At 36.7% G+C, this 22,839-nt stretch overlaps 1 protein-coding gene and 1 long non-coding RNA gene across 2 annotated transcripts in view; one reads left to right on the top strand and one right to left on the bottom strand.

The window, feature by feature from the left end:
• LOC136794241 (uncharacterized) overlaps positions 1 to 22,839 on the bottom strand; it is a 372,844-nt gene that overhangs the window by 182,362 nt on the left and 167,643 nt on the right. The gene's annotated exons all lie outside the window — the stretch shown is intronic.
• Positions 1 to 22,839, top strand: part of SPATA16 (spermatogenesis associated 16) — a 238,980-nt gene that overhangs the window by 79,437 nt on the left and 136,704 nt on the right. Inside the window, exon 3 of the mRNA XM_059065460.1 lies at positions 21,891 to 21,980. Coding sequence (XP_058921443.1) covers positions 21,891 to 21,980 — 90 coding nt within the window. The remainder of the gene's footprint in view (positions 1 to 21,890; positions 21,981 to 22,839) is intronic.

Genomic DNA, 22,839 nt, shown 5'->3' with positions numbered 1-22,839 from the left:
CTACTCCCTCTTCATTTGTTAGATCTGGTGAGTTTTTACCTTGCTCCTTCATCTGCTGTGTCTCTTTGTCTTCTCATTTTGCTTAACTTACTGTGTTTGTGGTCTCCTTTTCACAGGCTGCAGGTTCATAGTTCTCATTGCTTTTGGTGTGTGCCCCCAGTGGCTAAGGTTGGTTCAGTGGGTTGTGTAGGCTTCCTGGTGGAGGGGACTGGTGCCTGTGTTCTGGTGGATGAGGCTGGAACTTGTCTTTCTGGTGGGCACGTCCACATCTGGTGGTGTGTTTTGGGGTGTCTGTGGCCTTATTATGTTTTTAGGCAGCCTCTCTGCTAATGGGTGGGGTTGTGTTCCTGTCTTGCTCGTTGTTTGGCATAGGGTGTCCAGCACTGTAGCTTGCTGGTCGTTGAGTGGAGCTGAGTCTTGGCATTGAGATTGAGAACTCTGGGAGATTTTCACCATTTGATATGACATGGAGCTGGGAGGTCCCTGGTGGACCAATGTCCTGAACTTGGCTCTCCCACATCAAAGGCACAGCCCTGACACCTGGCTGGAGCACCAAGAGGCTGTTATCCACACAGCTCAGAAGAAAAGGGAGAAAAAAAGAAAGACAGAAAGAGAGGCAGGGAGAGAGAGGAAGAAAGAAAGAAGGAGAAAAAGATAAAATAAAATAAATATTATTAAAATCAAAATAATTATTAAAGAAAAAATTTTAAGTTATTTTTTAAAAAGAAAGAAGAGAACCAAACCAAAAAACAAATCCATGAATGACAACAAGTGCTGAAAACTGTACTACAAAAAAAAAAAAAAAAAAGCGGACAGACAGAACTCTAGGACAAATGGTAAAAGCAAAGCTACACAAACTCACACACAGAAGCATACGCATTCACACTCACAGAAAGAGAAAAAGGGAAAAAAACATATATATATATATATATATATATATATATATATATATCTTTGCTCCCAAAGTCCACCTCGTCAATTTGGGGTGATTCTTGGTCTATTCAGGTATTCCACAGATGCAGGGTACATCAAGTTGACTGTGGAGATTTAATCTGCTGCTCCTGCGGCTACTGGGAGAGATTTCCCTTTCTCTTCTTTGTTCGCAGAGCTCCTGGGATTCAGCTTTGGATTTGGCTCTGCCTCTGCGTGTAGGTTGCCTGAGGGCGTCTGTTCTTAGCCCAGACAGGACGGGGTTAAAGGAGCAGCTAATTCGGGGGCTCTGGCTCACTCAGGCTGCAGGGAGAGAGGGGCACGGAGTGCAGGGCGAGCCTGCGGCAACAGAGGCCAGCATGACATTGCACCAGCCTGCGGCACATCATGTGTTCTCCTGGGTAAGATGTCCGTGGATCACGGGACCCTGGCAGTGGCGGGCTGCACAGGCTCCCGGGAGGGGAGGTGTGGATAGTGACCTGTGCTTGCACATAGGCTTCTTGGTGGCTGCAGCAGCAGCCTTAGCATCTCATGGCCATCTCTGGGGTCCATGCTGATAGCCGCAGCTCAAGCCCTTCTCTGGAGCTCCTTTAAGCAGCACTCTTAATCCCCTCTCCTCACGCACCAGGAAACAAAGAGGCAAGAAAAAGTATCTTGCCTCTTTGGTAGTTCAGACCTTTTCTTGGACTCCCTCCCGGCTAGCCGTGGTGCACTAACCCCTTCAGGCTGTGTTCACGCAGCCAACCCCAGTCCTCTCCCTGCGATCCGACAGTAGTCCGAACCTCATCTTCCAGCCCCTCCCTTCCCGGCGGGTGAGCAGAGAAGCCTCTTGGGTCGGTGAGTTCCGGTCGGCACCAATCCTCTGTGCGGGAATCTCTCTGCTTTGTCCTCCGCACCCTGTTACTGCACTCTCCTCCATGGCTCCGAGCTCCCCGCTCTACCACCCGCAGTCTCCGCCCGCAAAGGGGCTTCTAGTGTGTGGAAACTTTTCCTCCTTCACAGCTCCCTCCCACTGGTGCAGGTCCCATCCCTATTCTTTTGTCTCTGTTTTTTCTTTTTCTTTTGCCCCACCCGGGTACGTGGGGAGTTTCTTGCCTTTTGCAAGGTCTGAGGTCTTTTGCCAGCGTTCAGTAGGAGTTCTGTAGGAGTTGTTCCACATGTAGATATATTTTTTATGTATTTGTGAGGAGGAAGGTGATCTCCACGTCTTACTCTTCCGCCACCTTGATGCTCCTCCCGTTTGTGCAAATCTTAAGCTTAAAGTCACCATTGTGTTTTATTTCCAAACACATCACGTGACCAACGTAAAATTTTTCAAGATTCTAGAATTAACAAACTTCTTTTCATGAGCACATTTGCTCTAGTCAACAGTGTTCATCAACAGAGTGAAAAGTATTTTGATAGTTCTCATGTGGTTGTTTTTAGCCTCCGAATTTGTTGCCTTTACGTGCAAAAATATTTCCACACAAGTCGTTAAAAAATGGACTGCTTTAAGACCAATACTAAAAGTGAAGAAATCTAGGGAAATACAAGCTCCTGGTGAATATTAGATGTCCAAAAAATGTTAGAAATAATTAACTTTCAGGGAAAATGGAGGACTATCCACATTTCCAAATTCAACCAACACCATTTTAAGGGATTAAAGCTTATTCCTACTGATTCTGCTTCCCATAGACTAAAATGTAAAATTGACATTTGGGTCTTATTCTCAAAGCAACGTCCTTCACTGTTTTCTCACACTCTCAGTCCTAAAGGTCTTTCTGGGGATTCTTGGGGAAGTCAAAAAATAGGCCATTACGTATAGGGCTACAAGTAGCAAGAGAGAAACCTGGAACAGGCCAGTTTCTGTTGGAGAAGGTGAAAAACATAGCCTAGATGCCTACCCCTATTCATTTCACAGCTCTTGCCAGCCTGTGTTTGATATTTAAAATTTTCTCTTTACTTCCTTGGATTCCAGATAGAAATCTCGTGTTGGGTGAGCCTGACTTGCACTCACTCTCACAGTTTACCTTAAAAGAGCTGACTACGTTACAAATAAAAGTACAACTCTCCTATCCATCTTACTTTTCACAACTGACGAATGTGTATTTCATGGATATGGATATTTTCATGGATATTCCATTAATATTTTATATCACTGACAAAGTACTACCCTCAACAAGAATTTTGCAGATTCTGAGATTGTACTGTTACTGCTGTATTTACCCAAACCCTTTCTCATTTCCTCTTTTGTTGCTATAGCAAGAATTCCTCATGTTCATCCTGTGACCTTTCCTGATTTTTCATAGAAGTCTGAAGAGCAGACATATATTAAGTTACAACCGTTAAAGAAGAGATGACTCCTTAGTGGCGTTGCCTATGATCTGCTCACAGGTCAGAGCTGTGACATATACATTTCTTAAGAATTTTATTCACTGGAGGAAATGCAGACCATGTGTCTTTCCTAGGTCACCTGAGGCAAAATAATTTGGTAATTAGATATACATGGTCTTATGATATTAACAATTATTAAACTTTTAAGAGGAAAGATGACTTTCTCACAGAAGACAGTTAATTTCACAGCAGGATTTGTGTTTTTTTAGTGTTTCACAATAAGAGATTAGGAGAAGAAATCTAATAATATAACTTGACTATGTATTTAACCTCATTCTTTTTGATTTTTTAGATTTTTATTTCCCATAAACTTTCTTTATAGAACCTGTTCAATACATACAGGCTCTGAGAAAGCAGTTTTTGGTTTTTGCTGAAAGAAAATAATATGAGAATAACATTGATAAATCACATATACAGACCCCAAAAAAGAAGGGGGAAAGGTATTTGGTTTTAAGACAAAGGGCAAAAGGATAGCGTGATATAATGCAAATTATTAAACAAGTATGTCCCATGTGCCTCTTTATCTTCTTTCTTGTAGTTAAAGCCTTCATGCAAATTTTACTTGTACAGTGGTCCTCAAACTGGTCTTCTGACCCCATTATATTTTTAAACACTATTGAGGATCCCAGAGATTTTTTTTTGCTTTATGTAGGTTATATTTAGAAAGGTTTATCACATTAAAAAATAGAATTTTAATTATAAACTTAAAAATATAGTTACTAATTTAGTAACAATAAACCCATTATATGCTAACATAAAATGCATACTTTATTAAAAATAAGTATATTTTTTAAATGCTCACAGGAGTAGCACTGTTCTACATTTTTGCAAATCTCTTTAATATATGGCATCATAAAAGAAAACTGGGTTCTCATATCTGATTCTGCATTCAATCTGTTGCAGTATGGTTGAACTATATGAAGAAATCCAGTCTGACACAAGATGTATTGTTAGAAAAGGAAAGAGAATGTTAATAGACTTTTCAGATTATCCTGAATATTCTTTGATACTACACCAAGACTTGACAAGCAGTAGTTTCTTAAAAATTAATTGCAATGAGGATGCTGAAACCATATCGATCAACTTGTACTCTACTTCATTAAAAGCCATTGGTCTTCCTTACACTTTGAATGGGTTGTTTACCCATTCAAAGTTAGTAACATGCATGAGTTAGTAACATCATACATTGGTTATGTGGGAAATAATGCATCACTTGCAGATTTCTATTATGCAATAGTAAATTTCAAAAATCCCACATGTTAATATCACCAGTATCATCAGAAAAGTCTTTAAGCATTGGGTGGCTGTCAAGCTCACAGTGACAGATATAAGTTTTCCAAAATTCTAATTTTTGCTTGAAAGCTCAAACTTTTAGCACTGGCAATAAATACTGTCAGTTGTGTTCCTTTAAGTGACAGGCACACTCATTTCATTTTCAAGAAATGTCTGCCAAATTCCAAGTCTGATAATCATAGTTTGCTAGTTGTTCTTCCAAGTAAAACATGATGTTCCATGGAAACAGCAGCTAGGTCAGCTCACAGATGCAAACAATGGCAGGAGTGCACAAGTGCTTTTCCTCAAGGCAGCCATCATGGCTTGTTATGCTGGACAGAATGGTTTTCTGCATATGTCCCATCTCATCACACCAAATATTAAAAAGACACATACTCAAGGATTGAGATTTGTAATTTGGGGGGCGGCAAGTGCATACAATGGTGAAGAATACACTCAATTTCTACTACAACCATTTGCTATCACTGATTTGATTCCTGCAAAAGAGTCAGCAGTTTTACCTACCGTGGCTTTTGCAACATCAGTGCAAATATCAACACAGTGAAAGAGGAAAATGATATCTTAACATTATTATAAAAATAATAATAATATTGTAACCCCCCCTTGGCAATCTGAAGACCACACTTTGAGAACCACTATACCAGTTTATAGCATACAGACTTAGAATCCTCCCAGCCTTTGTATCTCTCATCTTTCTTCAGAATAGTTGCAATGACTGTCTTCTTAAAAAGTGTTTCTAAATGAGGTATTACTTCACACCAGTCAGAATGGCCATCATCAAAAAATCTACAAACAATAAATGCTGGAAAGGGTGTGGAGAAAAGGGGACCCTCTTTCACTGTTGGTGGGAATGTAAACTGATACAGCCACTATGGAGAATAGTATGTAGGTTCCTTAAAAAACTAAAAATTGAACTATCATGTGACCCAGCAATCCCACTACTAGGCATATACCCTGAGGAAACCATAATTCAAAAAGAGTCACGTACCACAATATTCATTGCGGCACAATTTACAATAGCCAGGACGTGGAAGCAACCTAAGTGTCCATCGACAGATGAATGGATAAAGAAGATGTGGCACATATATACAATGGAATATTACTCAGCCATAAAAAGAAACAAAATTGAATTACTTGTAGTGAGGTGGATGGACCTAGAGTTTGTCATACAGAGTGAAGCAAGTCAGAAAGAGAAAAACAAATACCATATGCTAACACATATATATGGAATTTAAAAAATTGGTTCTGATGTACCTAGGGGCAGGACAGGAATAAAGACACAGATGTGGAGAATGGACTTGAGGACACGGGGAGGGGGAAGGGTAAACTGGGACGAAGTGAGAGAGTGGCATGGAAATACATACACTACCAAATGTAAAATAGATAGCTAGTGGGAAGCAGTCACATAGCACGGGGAGATCAGCTCGGTGCTTTGCAACCACCTAGAGAGGTGGGATAATCACGGTGGGAGGGGAGACGCAGGAGGGAGAAGATATGGAGATATAGTTATATGTATAGCTGATTCACTTTGTTATACAGCAGAAACTAACACAACATTGTAAAGCAATTATACGCCAATAAAGATGTTAAAAAAAGTGTTTCTATCATGTGCTTGCTTAGTAATCCCTAAAGCCTTAGTAATTTCTCCCATAAAATTAAAAATCTTTTAACGAATGAACAAATCCTTAATAGGATTCTGCCTACCCCTATAGTGAATTTATTACTTTAGCTAAGCAAATTTACATGGCATTTTTTTTATTACAGTTTACCATACTCTATCACCAAGTCATTTGGGGGCCACCCTTCCAATTTGGATTTTCTACCTCTCTTCCCTAAATGTGATCACTTCAAAGTGCAGCTCAAGATTCACTTTGTCCTGACGTCTTTACAAAGTTTGCAGTTTCCTGTCATTTTAGATCCTCTACACAAACCTTTTGGTTTTTTCCACTGCTTTCATGTGCCCACAACTGTTTCAAGTTTCACTTTATTTACTGTTGGTTATGTGTATATTTCTATAATTTTTCACAATTGGATTAAGATTTCTTTTGGAGGCTAGTTGCTTAGAACCTAACATAGCTTTTTAAACAAACAAACAAACAAATATATGCCATTGTATTATATTCACTGAAAGGGCAGCACTTTTAAAGATATCTGGAAAATGTATTCTTTCCAAAGTAATGTGAGATGACACCTTTTTTGGCACAGCTCACAACAGGTTGAGACACAGTACTTCCAGCCAAAGAGAACTGGATATCAAGACAGGAGATTTAGTCACCTTTGTCAACAAAGAGTTAATAAATATATTAGAAAACCCCTTTGAATTTCAAAGAGAAACCATTAACATTCTCATTTACAGTATTAGTAATTAGTAGACTTCCCTAATTGGAGTCACTTTGAGTGGTGACTCCACTTATTTGGTCTATAAATAAACACTGTATCCAAAATCGAGAGCCTTTCCCATAATCAAAGTCCATATCCAATTCAAATTTGGCTTTCAATTTGTTAACTATAATACAGTATATAAACTAAGGGTTTGGCTGGAATGGTCACCCTATACTTAAATGCAATGCTCGTTGTGGTACATTTCCACTAATTTTGTTAATTCAACAAAGGAAAATCACAGGCAATTGTCAGAAGTCCAAATGTTTCATCAAGCATGAGTCACATTAATATTTATCCTTTGGTATAGGAGCAAAAGGGGGTTTTATTGTAGGTAAAATACTGTTCCTGGAAGACATTTATTAGTCTCTAGATCAAAAAATCATGATGTCAATATGAACAATTTTAATACTTAATACGTGAATAGTTTTGATTGTGCTATCAAAAATCCCTCTTATTCTCATATTTTAAAAGAAATAAGTATCCCATTTCATTCTCCAGTAAAACGATATAGTAGAATTCACTATAATTTATTTCAGTTCATTTTAAAGATTCTTGCATAATTGCTGGTTGAAGATGGCATGAAAAATAATAGAATGCAGGCAGACATTTATTTCCATACAATGGGGCTATTCAAAATATTAAGTAGTATTTACCCTTCTGGTTCTTTTCTTTAGAACCTGTACAGTGTCTGGAACATGGTTTACTCTCAATAATTGCTTCTGAATGAATCATAAGTAATTTCTGGTAGGTTAGAACAGAGGGGAATTTATTAATTGCACTTTTCAAAGCAATCATTCTAAAATGCAGCTCACCCAAGTAACACAGAGAATAGAAAAAAACATGTGCTATTTGTCATGCTGTTCTTGAACCACCGCCACCACTACTCCACCTCAATATTACACAGACAGATGAAGAGGGCTTTACATCTACAACTTTGGTTTCTGAATCTTGATAGCTTTTCTACAAGAGAGTTGATAGCTGGTATTTGGCTTAGGAACCCTACAGAAAAGATAACAGGGCCAACACCATATTCTTTTTCAAGAGAAAACATCAAGAACAAAAAATGAAAATGTCAAAAGATAGGTTGATATACTGTATTACTTAAAGACTGTTTTGTTGGGAGAACTGAACAAGTGATTTACTAACAGCTTTTACTGGACAGTCTTTGGCTTACAATGCAGATGAAAAATAAATGGGAATCCGTTTCATGTTTACTCTATCTAGGAATTTGACAGTTGGAGAAAAAATGGGAAGACACAATTACAGTCTACAAAAATGTGGGGTGTTTTTCAGGTTTTCAAATTATGAAAACTAATTTTGTAGTGGGAATTTTTTTCAAGGGGTCTACTTATCTATATCTCTACATCCTTCTATTACATAAACTGCCTTTCATTCCTCACCACATCTGCATACAGGTAGGGATTATGAAATTGTGTAAAGCTGACATTCAAATGGCATATAGGTGCAAAAGTCAGTGGAGAGAAGACCTTAGTATATTCAGGTCAAAACACATGTAGATCTCCCAGCGAATCTTAGATAAGATTGGGTTCTCTGGTGGCTCCTGAGGAAGACTGTGTTCAGTCACTCAGTAACATTGTTTTATTCCACAAACATTCATTGAATGCCCATTATGTGTCACGAATTTGCTAGAGGTCTCCAATACAGAGTAAATAATAGAGTGAAAAAACTAAAAGAAATAGAAAAAGAAATGGTCTCCGTTGGTCAAAAAAAGCATATCATTGCACACTTCTGAAGACCCAGTAGGGTGCCATACTTATTTTTGATGATTATTTGATATATGTTAACTGATGATATTCATGTTGATGAAGAATATGGAAGACTAAAATGAATACGAAAGCCCTAAAAGCTCCTTCTAAAGGTTCCTATTTCTTGGTATCGATGACCCATTAAATCTGTGGATTCCCTTAATCTTCACTCTAGTTTTCTAAACAAGGAAATCTCATTCTCAAATTCTAAAGTAAAATATATTTAAACATTGATCCTAGTCATTATTTAATGTGTATTCACTATTAGCTCTATAAAGAGGACATACAATATAACATCTCCCTTCTAACTATATATTTTTCAGAATTGTGACAATATAGCAATTTTTTAAGATATTTATCCTATTGACTCTTGGTCATGTCGAGAAATTAGGTATTTGTTGCTCACTTGAGTAATTCCATAATTCAATATTTTCCCCATATAATTAATTGTAATTTGGGGGATAAAACGTCAGGGATGATATTCAAGTTACTCCCCTATTTGGCTTCTTCTTTAAATTTGTTTTCTTCTGCTGTGCCATGTACATGCTGGGATCTCTAGAAATAGTTGAGAATGATTTCTTGTTGTTGTTTCCCTAGAGAGTTAAGTTTGCTTTCATACTTTTGCAAAAACATGCTTTGCCACTAATTTAGCAGAACTATATGCATTATTTGACAACAACCTACTGTAATTTTCTTTTTTCAAAAACCAATGCCTTTAATTCTAATTTTATGCTCTAATATTTCATAAAATAGTTCCATTTCTCCCATGTAAATTAAATTGGGTCATTTCATTGTTCTATCTTGCTTGTCAATGTAAGATATTTAAAGAGAGTACATGGACTTCTCGATTCTTCTCAATACATTAAGGACTGTTATACTTTATTTTGGCTTTTAATTCTAATTATCAATCTTTCGTAGTGAAGCAAGTGACCAAATAAAACACAACCACTAAGATTTCATTGAATCCTTGTGTAGTGACAGCATTATTGCTTAAGTTTCCTTTACATTCCTATTCCTTTCACCCACCTAGGAATTCTGGTTACTAGATTGAGATTTGGTATTATACCAACAGTCCATGGGGAAAGAAGTTGTAAGAAGCAACCACATGGAACAATTGCTGATCTTTCTGTAAATCTGTTACTGAGGACACAGATTGTTACATTATAGGACATCTTTGGATAAGGTGATCTTTCTGGTTGTACTACAAAAAATATTTGAATTGAGCAACTGGCTTATTTAAAACAAACTCTATGCCCTTCTTTCCATTAGCTACCAGCAAACCTAGAAGAAAACATGTAGTCCATGTCAACAAAACTCTTTGAATCTTGCGACACATCTTTTATGTACTAACATCATCTAGGTGTCAGCTTAACTTCCCTACATTTAATCTTGCTTTCTTCATTCAGTTATATTTTTGTTTTATTTTTAATTGTGATGAAACACATGTAATGTAAAATTTACCATCTTATCCATTCTTTAAATGCACATTCATTTTGACTTAACTTCATAAATATTCTATAAGCTGCCTTAAAATCTACCTAAAACAGAACATAAATAGATAATAAAATAATCACTCATTCTTCAATATTAGGTATTCTGAGATTTTTCTATGATATTTTAATTTTTTGACCTTGTTATGAACACTTTTTTGTTAATGGTATGAATGTAACAAACACTGCTTGCCTATCTGGACAAAAATTATGTAGGGAGACAATTCTCCTTGGGTTGTAAACAAGGCATTGACTGGCCTTTGCTCTGAACTATCATTTCAAAGATGACTGTGTGATAAACAACCTTGGAAGAAAAGGCAAGTCTGCTTATAGGCTTGAAAGATGAAGATAGTGTCTCCCTCTAGACCTATAAACAGGCATGCTTACAATCCATTATAAAACATCTGTATTCTCTAAGCTCAGGATTCCTCTCCTATAATGCAACCTACTGAAATGTGAAGGCTGCACCTGGATTTCTTTGCATTGCTATCTGGGAATTTCAGCTCAAGGAACCAGTACAACAAAAGACTGATACATTGGCTACTGCTGTTGCTATGAGTAAGAAACTGTCCTTTGTCTCTAGCCTTGGAGGTTCAGGTCTTCTACAAGTACCCATGAAACTATGTCATGTTAACTTGTGAGGCTGAAAGTGGGGGAAAACTCAGACCCTTCACAGTGATCAACAATGTATTCTAAGAGATTTTTTGTGAATATCCTTGAAAGTCATTTAGCCTAATCTCCCACTCAGTCAAGAATTTCTTCCACACATCCTGACAGATGGCATTCTAAATATCACTTCAATGATTCCAGTAAAAGGAAACTCTTCCAAAAGCCTATTGCATCACTGGTTATTAAGTCCCTCCTTATCTTGAACTGAACTATCTGTAACTCTATAATACTGGGTTTTGCCAGATCTCATCTGTTTTTACATAGAATAATTATTCTATTTTCCACGTGGCAGGCCTTAGTACCTGAAAGTACTTACTTAGTCTCCACTAATCTTACTTTACTCTCTAAACATATCAATTTCATTCTATATTCTTCACACACTATGTTCTCTAGATCCACTGGACACTCTAGACACAACCCAAAATGGTGGTGGTTCCCACAGATGTGTCTATATAGCTAAAGCAGAATTCAGGGGAAATATCATTTATCATTTGAACAGAATGCCTTTGATTCATTTAACATAAATTTTTTGTAGCTCTATCATATTGTCGTATCATGTTTAGCTTGTGATTAGTTAAAATATTCAGACTTTTTCCACATGGCCACACTCAAGCCATGATTATATTTGTAAAACTGATTTTTAGAATCCATAACATAAGATTTTTAACCTGCCCATATCATTCTGAATTTTGTTTCTGTTATCAGTGATATTATTCTGTTAGGTAAAATTTATGCCATCTAAAAAATTTATAGGCATCCTTTCAATCTCTTAATCTTAGTCACTAATGGAAATATTATCCACAAAAAGGGCTAAGGACAAGCCATTAAACTTTCATAATAATCTAGACTATACTTCAACAGTACTGATCAGTTGTTCAACAAGTTATAATCTATTGAATGATGCCATTATCCAGCATAAATATAACCATCTTATCCACAAGGATATCATGCTTTGGCGAAATAAAAATGTTTCATATCCCTGGCATTCTCTAGGTCTACCAACTATTTCTAAAAGAATATGTCAGCATTTCACTAATATATTAAGCAGAATGTCATTCAGGAGAATGAGTCACTGCTTTACTTTGCTAATGACTAAGTAAGGTAAAGGAAACTGAATTTAGACATCTTCGCCTAAATAAGAAATTGCTTCCTTGATCCCTAATCTCATAAAAAGACTAAAGACTTAAGCCCCTGAAGCAGTTATAACTAATGGTCTCACTCACAGATTTCAGGCTTCTGATTGAGATGTAGAAGCAAAACACATCTGTCTCTGGGGCAACAGGTATGAAATTCTCCTGCCTCCATTGCCACTTTTGGATGTGGTTGGGAAAAGTCTATAACTTTATTGTGGTGATGGTTATAAACTTGCCAATATGCATCAAACTGTACACTTTAAAAAGGTGAATACTACTATATGTAGATTATACCTCAATAAAATTGACTTAAATAAAAGTATATTAAAATAAGAAGTTAATTTTCTAAAAATTAGAGAATAAATGTAAAGATGTAAAAAAAGAACATGAAATCAATATTGCCTTTAAAAACAAACTGAATTTTGAAATGGTAATAATCACCATTAAAACTTAGGTCTAGAAAGTTCTCTCAAGGAATTTGAGTGAAGTAAAGGTAACTATCTTAAACCTTGACTTTAACATTCTGTTTATCAATTTAATGCTTTTTTTGAATCAGTAATTAATCCAAGTCATCCCTACAAAAGAAAAGGAGAAAGGCCACAATCATGTTGATAGATCCAGAGGATATTTGAAAAAAACTAAGCATTTATTTCTGATAATTGGAAAATAATACTTTTTCTCAAATTACTTCAAAATTATAATTATCAGTGAAATACTAAAGCATCCTTAGATCAGCTCACTTATTTAAATTCCTTTTAAAAAAATTTTAGCCTATGGAGTAAGAGAAGGAAAAAAAATGTAAATATTGAAAAGCAGTATCAAACTTCATTATTTGCAGATGATGTGAATAAAACTAAATTACTGCAATATTAAAAAAAAGAGATACAAAACTCAGCAATTTTAAAATACATATCTAAATGCTAGCAATAAGAACTTAGGAAGTATAACAGAAAAAATCCCATTCTTATCAGACATACATGTGGTGCTTCTCAAACTTTACTGTGCATACAAATCACCCGAGGGTCTTGTTAAAATGCAGATTCAGTAGGTTTAGGGATCAAGACTTTACAGTTCTAGTGAGGTCCCAGGTGCATGCGCAAACGCTCACACACACACACGAATATTATCAGGTATAATTCCCATCGATAATTTTTAAACTTTAGAATTAATAAGAAATTTATAAAACCTCTATTTTTTTAACATATTTATTGGAGTATAATTGCTTTACAATGGCATGTAGGTTTCTGCTTTATAAAATAGTGAATCAGTTATACTTACATATATATGTTCCCAAATCTCTTCCCTCTTGAGTCTCCCTCCCTCCCACCTTCCCTATCCCACCCCTCTAGGTGGTCACAAACCACCTAGCTGATCTCCCTGTGCTATGTGGCTACTTCCCACTAGCTATCTATTTTACATAAAACCTCTATTTTAAAAAAGGTAAAGGAAGGTTAAAATATTACTGGAAGACATGAAAGAATACTTGAATGAAGAGAATGTCAGGTTCCTGGATTGGAAGACAATAGTATAAAAATGTCTGTTCTTCCTAAAATTGCTTAATGCCTTTAACACCAATGAAAACCACTAAATGTGTGTGGGGGGGTGCAACTTTAAAAAATGAAGATTATAAAGTTCATCAAAGAATAAATATGCCATATTAGATCAATTTTTTCACAAAGAGATCATTAGGCAGTTCTTTCCATTCCAGAAATTAATGACAAGAATTAAAGAGCAGAAGCAAGAAGAACTACAATCCTGCAGCCTGTGGAATGAAAACCACATTCAGAGAAAGATAGACAAAATAAAAATGCAGAGGGCTATGTACCAGATGAAGGAACAAGATAAAACCACAGAAAAACAACTAAGTGAAGTGGAGATAGGCAACCTTCCAGAAAAAGAAGTCAGAATAATGATAGTGAAGATGATCCAGAACTTCGGGAAAAGAATGGAGGCAAAGATCGAGAAGATGCAAGAAATGTTTAACAAAGACCAAGGAGAATTAAAGAACAAACACCTAGAAGAATAAAAGAACAAACAGAGATGAACAATACAATAGCTGAAATAAAAAATACACTAGAAGGAATCAATAACAGAATAAGTGAAGCAGAAGAACGGATAAGTGACCTGGAAGACAGAATGGGGGAATTCACTGCCATGGAACAGAATAAAGAAAAAAGAATGAAAAGAAATGAAGACAGCCTAAGAGACCTCTGGGACAACATTAAACACACCAACATTCCCATTATAGGAGTAGAGACAGAGAAAGGACCCAAGAAAATATTTGAAGAGATTATAGTCGAAAACTTCCCTAACATGGAAAAGGAAATAACCACCCAAGTCCAGGAATCACAGAGAGTCCCAGGCAGGATAAACCCAAGGAGAAACACATCAAGACACGTAGTAATCAAATTGACAAAAATTAAAGACAAAGAAAAAATATTGAAAGCAGCAAGGGAAAAATGACAAATAACATACAAGGGAACTCCCATAAGGTTAACAGCTGATTTCTCAGCAGAAACTCTCCAAGCCAGAGGGAGTGGCATGATATATTTAAAATGATGAAAGTGAAGAACCTACAACCAAGATTACTCTACTGGAAAGGATCTCATTCAGATCCTTCGGAGAAATCAAAACTTTACAGACAAGCAAAAGCTAAGAGAATTCAGCACCAACAAACCAGCTCTACAACAAATGCTAAAGGAACTTCTCTAAGTGGGAAACACAAGAGAAGAAAAGGACCTACAAAAAAAACCGCAAAACAATTATGAAAATGGTAACAGGAACATACATACTGATAACTACCTTAAATGTAAATGGATTAAATGCTACCACCAAAAGACACAGGCTCGCTGAATGGATACAAAAACAAGACCGATATATATGCTGTCTACAAGAGACCCATTTCAGACCTAGGGACACATAACACACTGAAAGTGAGGGCATGGAAAAAGATATTCCATGCAAATGGAAATCAAAAGAAAGCTGGAGTAGCCATACTCATATCAGATAAAAGAAACTTTAAAAATGAAGACAATTATAAGAGACAAAGAAGGACACTACATAATTATCAAGGGATCAATCCAAGAAGAAGATATAACAATTATAAATATATATGCACCTAACATAGAAGCACCTCAATACATAAGGCAAATGCTAACATCTATAAAGAGGGAATCGACAGTAACACAATAACGTGACGTGAACACCTCACTTGCACCAATGGACAGATCATCCAGACAGAAAATTAATAATGCAGAGTGTCATATAGGAAACAATAGCTTTAAATGACACAATGGACCAGATAGATTTAATTGATATTTATAGGACAGTCCACCCAAAAACAACAGATTACACTTTGTTCTCAAGTGCACAAAAAACATTCTCCAGAATAGATCACATCTTGGGTCTCAAATCAAGCCACAGTAAATATAAGAAAATTGAAATCATATCAACCATCTTTTCCAACCACAACGCTATGAGATTAGAAATCAATTATAGGGGAAAAATGTAAAAAACACATACACATGGGGGCTAAACAATACCTTACTAAATAACCAAGAGTTCACTGAAGAAATCAAAGAGGATATCAAAAAATACCAGAGACAAATGACAGTAAAAACACGACGATCCAAAACCCATGGGATGCAGCAAAAGCAGTTCTAAGAGGGAAGTTTATAGGAACACAATCCTACCTCAAGAAACAAGAAAAACCTCAAATAAACAATCTAACCTTACACCTGAAGGAATTAGAAAAAGAAGAACAAACAAAACCCAAAGTTAGTAGAAGGAAAGAAATCATAAATGTCAGAGCAGAAATAAATGAAATAGAAACAAAGAAAACAATAGTAAAGATCAATAAAACTAAAAGCTGGCTCTTTGAGAAGATAAACAAAATTGATCAACCTTTAGCCAGACTCATCAAGAAAAAGAGGGAGAGGACTCAAACCAGTAAAATTAGAAGTGAAAAAGGAGAACTTACAACAGACACCACAGAAATACAAAGCATCCTAAGAGACTACTACAAGCAACTCTATGCCAATAAAATGGACAACCTGGAAGAAATGGACAAATTCTTAGAAAGGTATAACCTTCAAAGACTGAACCAGGAAGAAATAGAAAATATGAATAGACCAATCACAAGTAATGAAATTGAAACTGTAATTAAAAATCTCCCATCAAACATAAGTCCTGGTCCAGATGGCTTCACAGGTGAATTCTATCAAACATTTAGAGAAAAGCTAACACCCATCCTTCTCAAACTCTTCCAAAAAATTGCAGAGGAAGGAACACTCCCTAACTTATTCTACAAAGCCACCATCACCCTGATACCAAAACCAGACAAAGATACTACAAAAAATGAAAAGTACAGAACAATATCACTGATGAATATAGATGCAAAAATCCTCAAAAAAATACTAGCAAACAGAATCCAACAATACATTAATAGGAAAATACACCATGATCAAGTGGGATTTATCCCAGGGATGCATGGATTCTTCAATATACACAAATTAATCAATGTACTACACCATATTAACAAATTGAAGGAGAAAAAACATATGATCATCTCAATAGATGCAGAAAAAGCTTTTAACAAAATTCAACGCCCATTTATGGAAAAAAACTCTCCAGAAAGTGAGCCTAGAGGGAACCTGCCTCAGCAAAATAAAGGCCATATATGACAAACCCACAGCAAACATCATTCTCAATGGTGAAAAACTAAAAGCATTTCCTATAAGATAAGGAACAAGACAAGGATGTCCACTCTTGCCACTATTATTCAACATAGTTTTGGAATTCCTAGCCATGGCCATCAGAGAAGAAAAAGAAATAAAAGGAATACAAATTGTAAAAGAAGTAAAACTGTCACTGTTTGCTGAGGACATGATGCTATATATAGAGAATCCTAAAGATGCCACCAGAAAACTACTAGAGCTAATCAATGAATTTGGTAAAGTTGCAGGATATAAAATTAATGCACAGAAATCCGTTGCATTTCTGTACACTAACAATGAAAGACCAGTAAGAGAAATTAAGGAAACAATCCCATTCACCACTATAACAAAAAGAATAAAATACCTAGGAATAAACTTACCTAAGGAGGTAAAAGACCTGTACTCAGAACACTATAAGACACTAATGAAAGAAATCAAAGATGACACAAGCAGATCGAGAGATATACCATGTTCTGGGATTAGAAGAATCAATATTGTGAAAATGATTATACTACCCAAAGCAATCTACAGATTCAATGCTATCCCTATCAAATTACCCCTGGCATTTTTTACAGAACTAGAACAAAAAAATCTTAAAATTTGTATGGAGACACAAAAGACCCCGAATAGCCAAAGCAGTCTTGAGGGGAATAAAATGGAGCTGGAGGAATCAGACTCCCTAACTTCAGACTATACTACAAAGCTACAGTAATCAAGACAATATGGTACTGGAACAAAAACAGAAATATAGATCAATGGAACAGGATAGAAAGGCCAGAGGTAAATCCATACACATATGGTCAACTAATCTATGACAAAACAGTCAAGGATATAGGCTGGAGAAAAGACAGTCTCTTCAATAAGTGGTGCTGGGAAAACTGGACAGCTACATGTAAAAGAATGAAATTAGAACATTCCCTAACACCATACACAAAAATAAACTCAAAATGGATTAAAAACCTAAATTTAAGACCGGACACTATAAAACTCTTAGAGGAAAACATAGGAAGAACACTCTTCAACATAAATCACAGTAGGATTTTTTTTGACCCACCTCCCAGAGTAATGGAAATAACAAACAAAAATAAACAAATGGAACCTAATGAAACTTCAAAGCTTTTGCACAGCAAAGGAAACCATAAACAAGGTGAAAAGACAACCCTCAGAATGGGAGAAAATATTTGAAAATGAGACAACAGACAAAGGATTAATCTCCAAAATATACAAACAGCTCATGGAGCTCAATATCAAAAACACAAACAATTCAATTAAAAAATGGGCAGAAGACCTAAATAGACATTTCACCAAAGAAGACATACAGATGGCCAAGAGGCACATGAAAAGCTGCTCAACATCACTAGTTATTAGAGAAATGCAAATCAAAACTACAATAAGGTATCACCTCACACCAGTTAGAATGGCCATCATCAAAAAATCTACAAACAATAAATGCTGGACAGGGTGTGGAGAAAAATGAACCCTCTTGCACTGTTGGTGAGAATGTAAATGGATACAGCCACTATGGAGAACAGTATGGAGGTTCCTTAAAAAACTAAAAATAGAATTACTATATGATCCAGCAATCCCACTACTGGGTATATACCCAGAGAAAACGATAATTCAAAAAGAGTCATGTACCACCATGTCCATTGCAGCACTATTTACAATAGCCAGGACATGGAAGCAACCCAAATGTCCATCGACAGATGAATGGAAAAAGGTGTGGTACATATCTACAATGGAATATTACTCAGCCATAAAAAGGAACGAAATTGGGTCATTTGTAGAGACATGGATGGACCTAGAAACTGTCATACAGAATGAAGTAAGTCAGAAAGAGAAAAACAAATATTGTATATTAACACATATATGTGGAATCTAGAAAAATGGTACAGATGAACCAGTTTGCAAGGCAGAAATTGAGACACAGATGTAGAGAACAAACGTATGGACACCAAGGGGGGAAACTGGGCAGGGGGGAGATGAATTGGGAGATTGGGATTGACATATATATACTAATATGTATAAAACTGATAACTAGTAAGAACCTGCTGTATAAAAAATAAAATAAATTTTTTTAAAAAAGAGTATGTCATTTTAGAAAGCATTGAATAAAACAATAAAAGGATAAAACTAGGCTTTACAAACAGCACTAGCATTTTCATGCCAAACATCTAACTGGGCATATTATAAGCACACAGTGAATGCTGCAATAATTATAAGGGAGCCAAAAGTAATAAACTGCCAAATATAATATCTCATCTCAAATTTCTAAACTTCCTTTTATAGGTAGACCTCCCCCTGTCAGGGTAGACTGGGTCCTGGTCTTTTTGGTCCCTCTTCTGAAGCTGTGATTTACGTGGCTTAGTACAGGGTGGTGTTATGGTTTAAGAGAGCCTAGTCTAGTTTAGCAATAGTGATTTCTAAACTCATGTCCTCTAATGTATTTCTTCAGCACCAAAGAAAGGACTTGTAATTACAAGCCATTTTAAAAAAATCTATTCTTCTTAAAAATTACACTGAAACAGTGTTTATCTCATCAACACTCACTGCCTACAAAAATCTCCTCCTCCACCAAGGCCACTTTGATCATTCCTCCTCTCCCTCCTCCCTCTATTGTTTTTTTTTTTTTTTTTCCCGGAATGCAGGCCTCTCACTGTTGTGGCCTCTCCCATTGCGGAGCACAGGCTCCGGACGTGGCTCACGGGCCCAGCCGCTCCGCTGCATGTGGGATCCTCCCGGACCCGGGACACAAACCCGTGTCCCCTGCATAGGCAGGCGGACTCTCAACCACTGCGCCACCAGGGAAGCCCCCTCTATTGTATTAAACCCTTCTCTCACACTCCTCCTGCCCACTATACCCCATCCTTTTCTTCAGCCTAATCCATTTTTATCAAAAGAACACATCCGGCAAAGCGAGATTCTTTGGAGAATAGCATAACAAAACCAAAATACCACATCATGGGCAAAGAGGTGTCAAAGAGAAGAAATGGTAATTCAGTAAGGATTTTGTCTCATCACATTTGCAGACATTTGCTAAAAATGCATAAGTGAATAAAGATTACAAAGTAAAAGGAAAGAATTCGCTAGAACGTGGAAGAAAAAGTTCTGGTCAGAGTCGGAAGACCCAGGCCCCTAGACAGCACTGTTCTTTTCACTCTGATCTAATTTTACAAGATGACTTTTACACGGATAAAATACACTAACATGCTTTATAAACATACTTTTTCCTGAATTAATATAAAGTATTAGTGGTAGATATTAATAGTTCAGTATGGATGTGGAATAAACTTATGTAATAGGCTTTAAATTTCCAATATTTTAATCAGAAATCAACAAAGCAAATGGTCTGTGTTCTTGGGAGATTAATGTATTCATTTGTATAAACTACTAAGCATAGAATGCAGTGAAACTTTACTAACTCAGTCCCCGCTAATTCAGAAATCATAGAGAAGGAGTAAGGTAAAATATGAAGTGCTGTATGTAGCTAGAGATGGGAAACATAATAATAAACTTGAAGCAGCATTGCAACTAACTAGTTTATGATTTTAGAGAGGTCCCTTAGCCTCTCTGGATTCTGTTCACTTGTGTTTAAAGTGAGCTGAATTATTCAGTCAATCCATCTCATCGTCATATAATTCTATGATTCTATGTATGTACGTCAGATAGATGCTTCTTTTTTTTACTTTATTCTTTCTATAAGCAATGTTTCTGGGAATGGAATTATTCTTGTCTGCATTTTTTTTAGTCTGGAGCTCATGAATAGCCTTAAGGGGTCACATGAATTACCTAAATTTGGGCAACCATGTTTATGTGCATTTTTCTGGACAGAGATCCATAGCTTTCATCTGATTCTCAAAAAGCTCTGTGAACCTCCCCAGAAAAGATTAAGAACCACTTACTTCAATAATGAACTAATTCCAAGTGATTCTCAGCAACTTGTAAAAACAGTCTCACAAAAAGATTGCTTAATAATCCTGTGTTGGTTCTGTGACATTTGTATCTTACATCAATAACACAACACTCTATTATGATATAAGCTACACCTTAAACTTTAACTGATGGCTGTCTCCTCATTCGGTGATGAATCATGGTCTATATCTGTCTAGTTCACCTTATTATATCAAATGCCTTGAACTGTGCCTGGTTCTCAGTGAAGCAAGGAAGAGGAATGGCTGCCAGTGTATCTCTGGAGGAAGAGGGCAGCTATGGAGTGATCATCATCTCATCTGAGCTGGAACTGAAACTGCAGAACTCTGAGATAATGAAAAAATCAGCAAGCAAGGACAGATAATCTTACCCAAAAGTCAAGCCTTGTAATTTCAATAAAAGAAAATGGAAACCCAAAGTGAACAAGGGTCTTACCAAAAGTGGAAAGTTCAGGACCATATTCCTTAGCCAATGGTACAGGGCTCCTTCCATTCCACTACATTGTCCAGCTGGGGGAAGACACAGAACCCAATGTAGAGTGCAAACAAACATGTCACCCAAATTCCAGTTCCTTTCTTTTAACTGAAATTCAGCAGCTAACAATCTCCTCCTTCATTATAGGTAGACATACCATAAATATGTCTACCTGTGATCTTTGCCTGATTTATTAATATATAACAAACAAAATAACACCATGTCTTATACGTAATATAAGTTGGATTCAAATTTGTTGCCATTGTTACATCCATAAAAGTTAGCCTGTGTTATAAATAAAATTGCTTTTATCATGCAAACTTAATTTTTCAATAATGCTTGTTTATTTGTCTTAACTGACAATTACAGGAAGAAAAATGATCCATTTACTAGTATCTTTTAAAATATATAGTATGTAAAATTGAATGAATGTTATTTTATTCCTATACACTTCTGGTAATTGACTTTTAAAAACTTAATAACAGGGCTTCCCTGGTGGCGCAGTGGTTGAGAGCCCGCCTGCCAATGCAGGGGACACGGGTTCGTGCCCCGATTGGGGAAGATCCCACATGCCGCTGAGCGGATGGGCCCGTGAGCCATGGCTGTTGAGCCTGTGCATCCGGAGGCTGTGCTCCGCAACGGGAGAGACCACAACAGTGAGAGGCTCGCGTACCACAAAAAAGAAAAAAAAAAAAAAAAAGCTTAATAACATTTGCATTTCTTTTATCTTTTCAGGAGCGTTGTTTTAAACCCAGCCTATTTCCGAAATCATCTTCGTCAGGCAACAGTGTTTAGATGTCTGGAGAGATATTCAGAAGCTGCCCGGTATGTTTGTTATAACTTTTGTGAAGACTTATTTCGAGTTAAACTAATTTAATTCTCAGCTTCTGGTAATAGCATAATAGAACTTTCCATTTCTTACGTGGAATATGATTTTACCAGAATTATTGTCTTATAAACGTCAAACCAACAATTATTGACTATATTTTTCTTTAATTAAAGCCACTCTGTGTTCATAGCTCTTAGTAAAATTCAAACTTTCCAGCCATGAGGTCACTGATAATGATGGGAAAACTTCCAGGGAAGATTAGAAATGAACTTGACCTCTTGCTCTCAAGTACATTCCTGATCCTGGTTGTAAGGACACAATTTTGTGGCTATCTCTTTCTTGAGTTCTGGAAATAAAATCCAACCCACATTAAAAGGATACCAGCTGCCCATTTCTAGAGAAGACGGCATCAGTTATAACACCAAAGGTTGTTAGAGGTGTCCTAAAGTGTTGTCTCTTGGACCCACAATATGTTTCATAAAAACCTGGTGAAGGGCTTCCCTGATGGCGCAGTGGTTGAGAGTCCACCTGCCGATGCAGGGGACACGGGTTCGTGCCCTGGTCCGGGAAGATCCCATGTGTCGCGGAGCGGCTAGGCCCGTGAGCTATGGCCGCTGAGCCTGCATGTCCGGAGCCTGTGCTCCGCAATGGGAGAGGCCACAGCAGTGAGAGGCCTGCGTACCGGTAAAAAAAAAAAACCCCGGTGAAGAAGCTCCCAATAGTCTCATCCCCAGAACCTAGACTTACGGCAAAGAATTGCAAGATTTGTGCAACAGCCTCAATGCTACACTCAGAATTCCTTTGCACCTGTGACAAGCAACGCTTTTTATTCCTGAGTCAAGATCATCATATCAG

Source organism: Kogia breviceps, chromosome 5 (assembly GCF_026419965.1).
Source record: "Kogia breviceps isolate mKogBre1 chromosome 5, mKogBre1 haplotype 1, whole genome shotgun sequence".
Taxonomy (NCBI): Eukaryota; Metazoa; Chordata; class Mammalia; order Artiodactyla; family Physeteridae; genus Kogia; species Kogia breviceps.
This window is presented reverse-complemented; position numbering and strand designations above follow the sequence as displayed.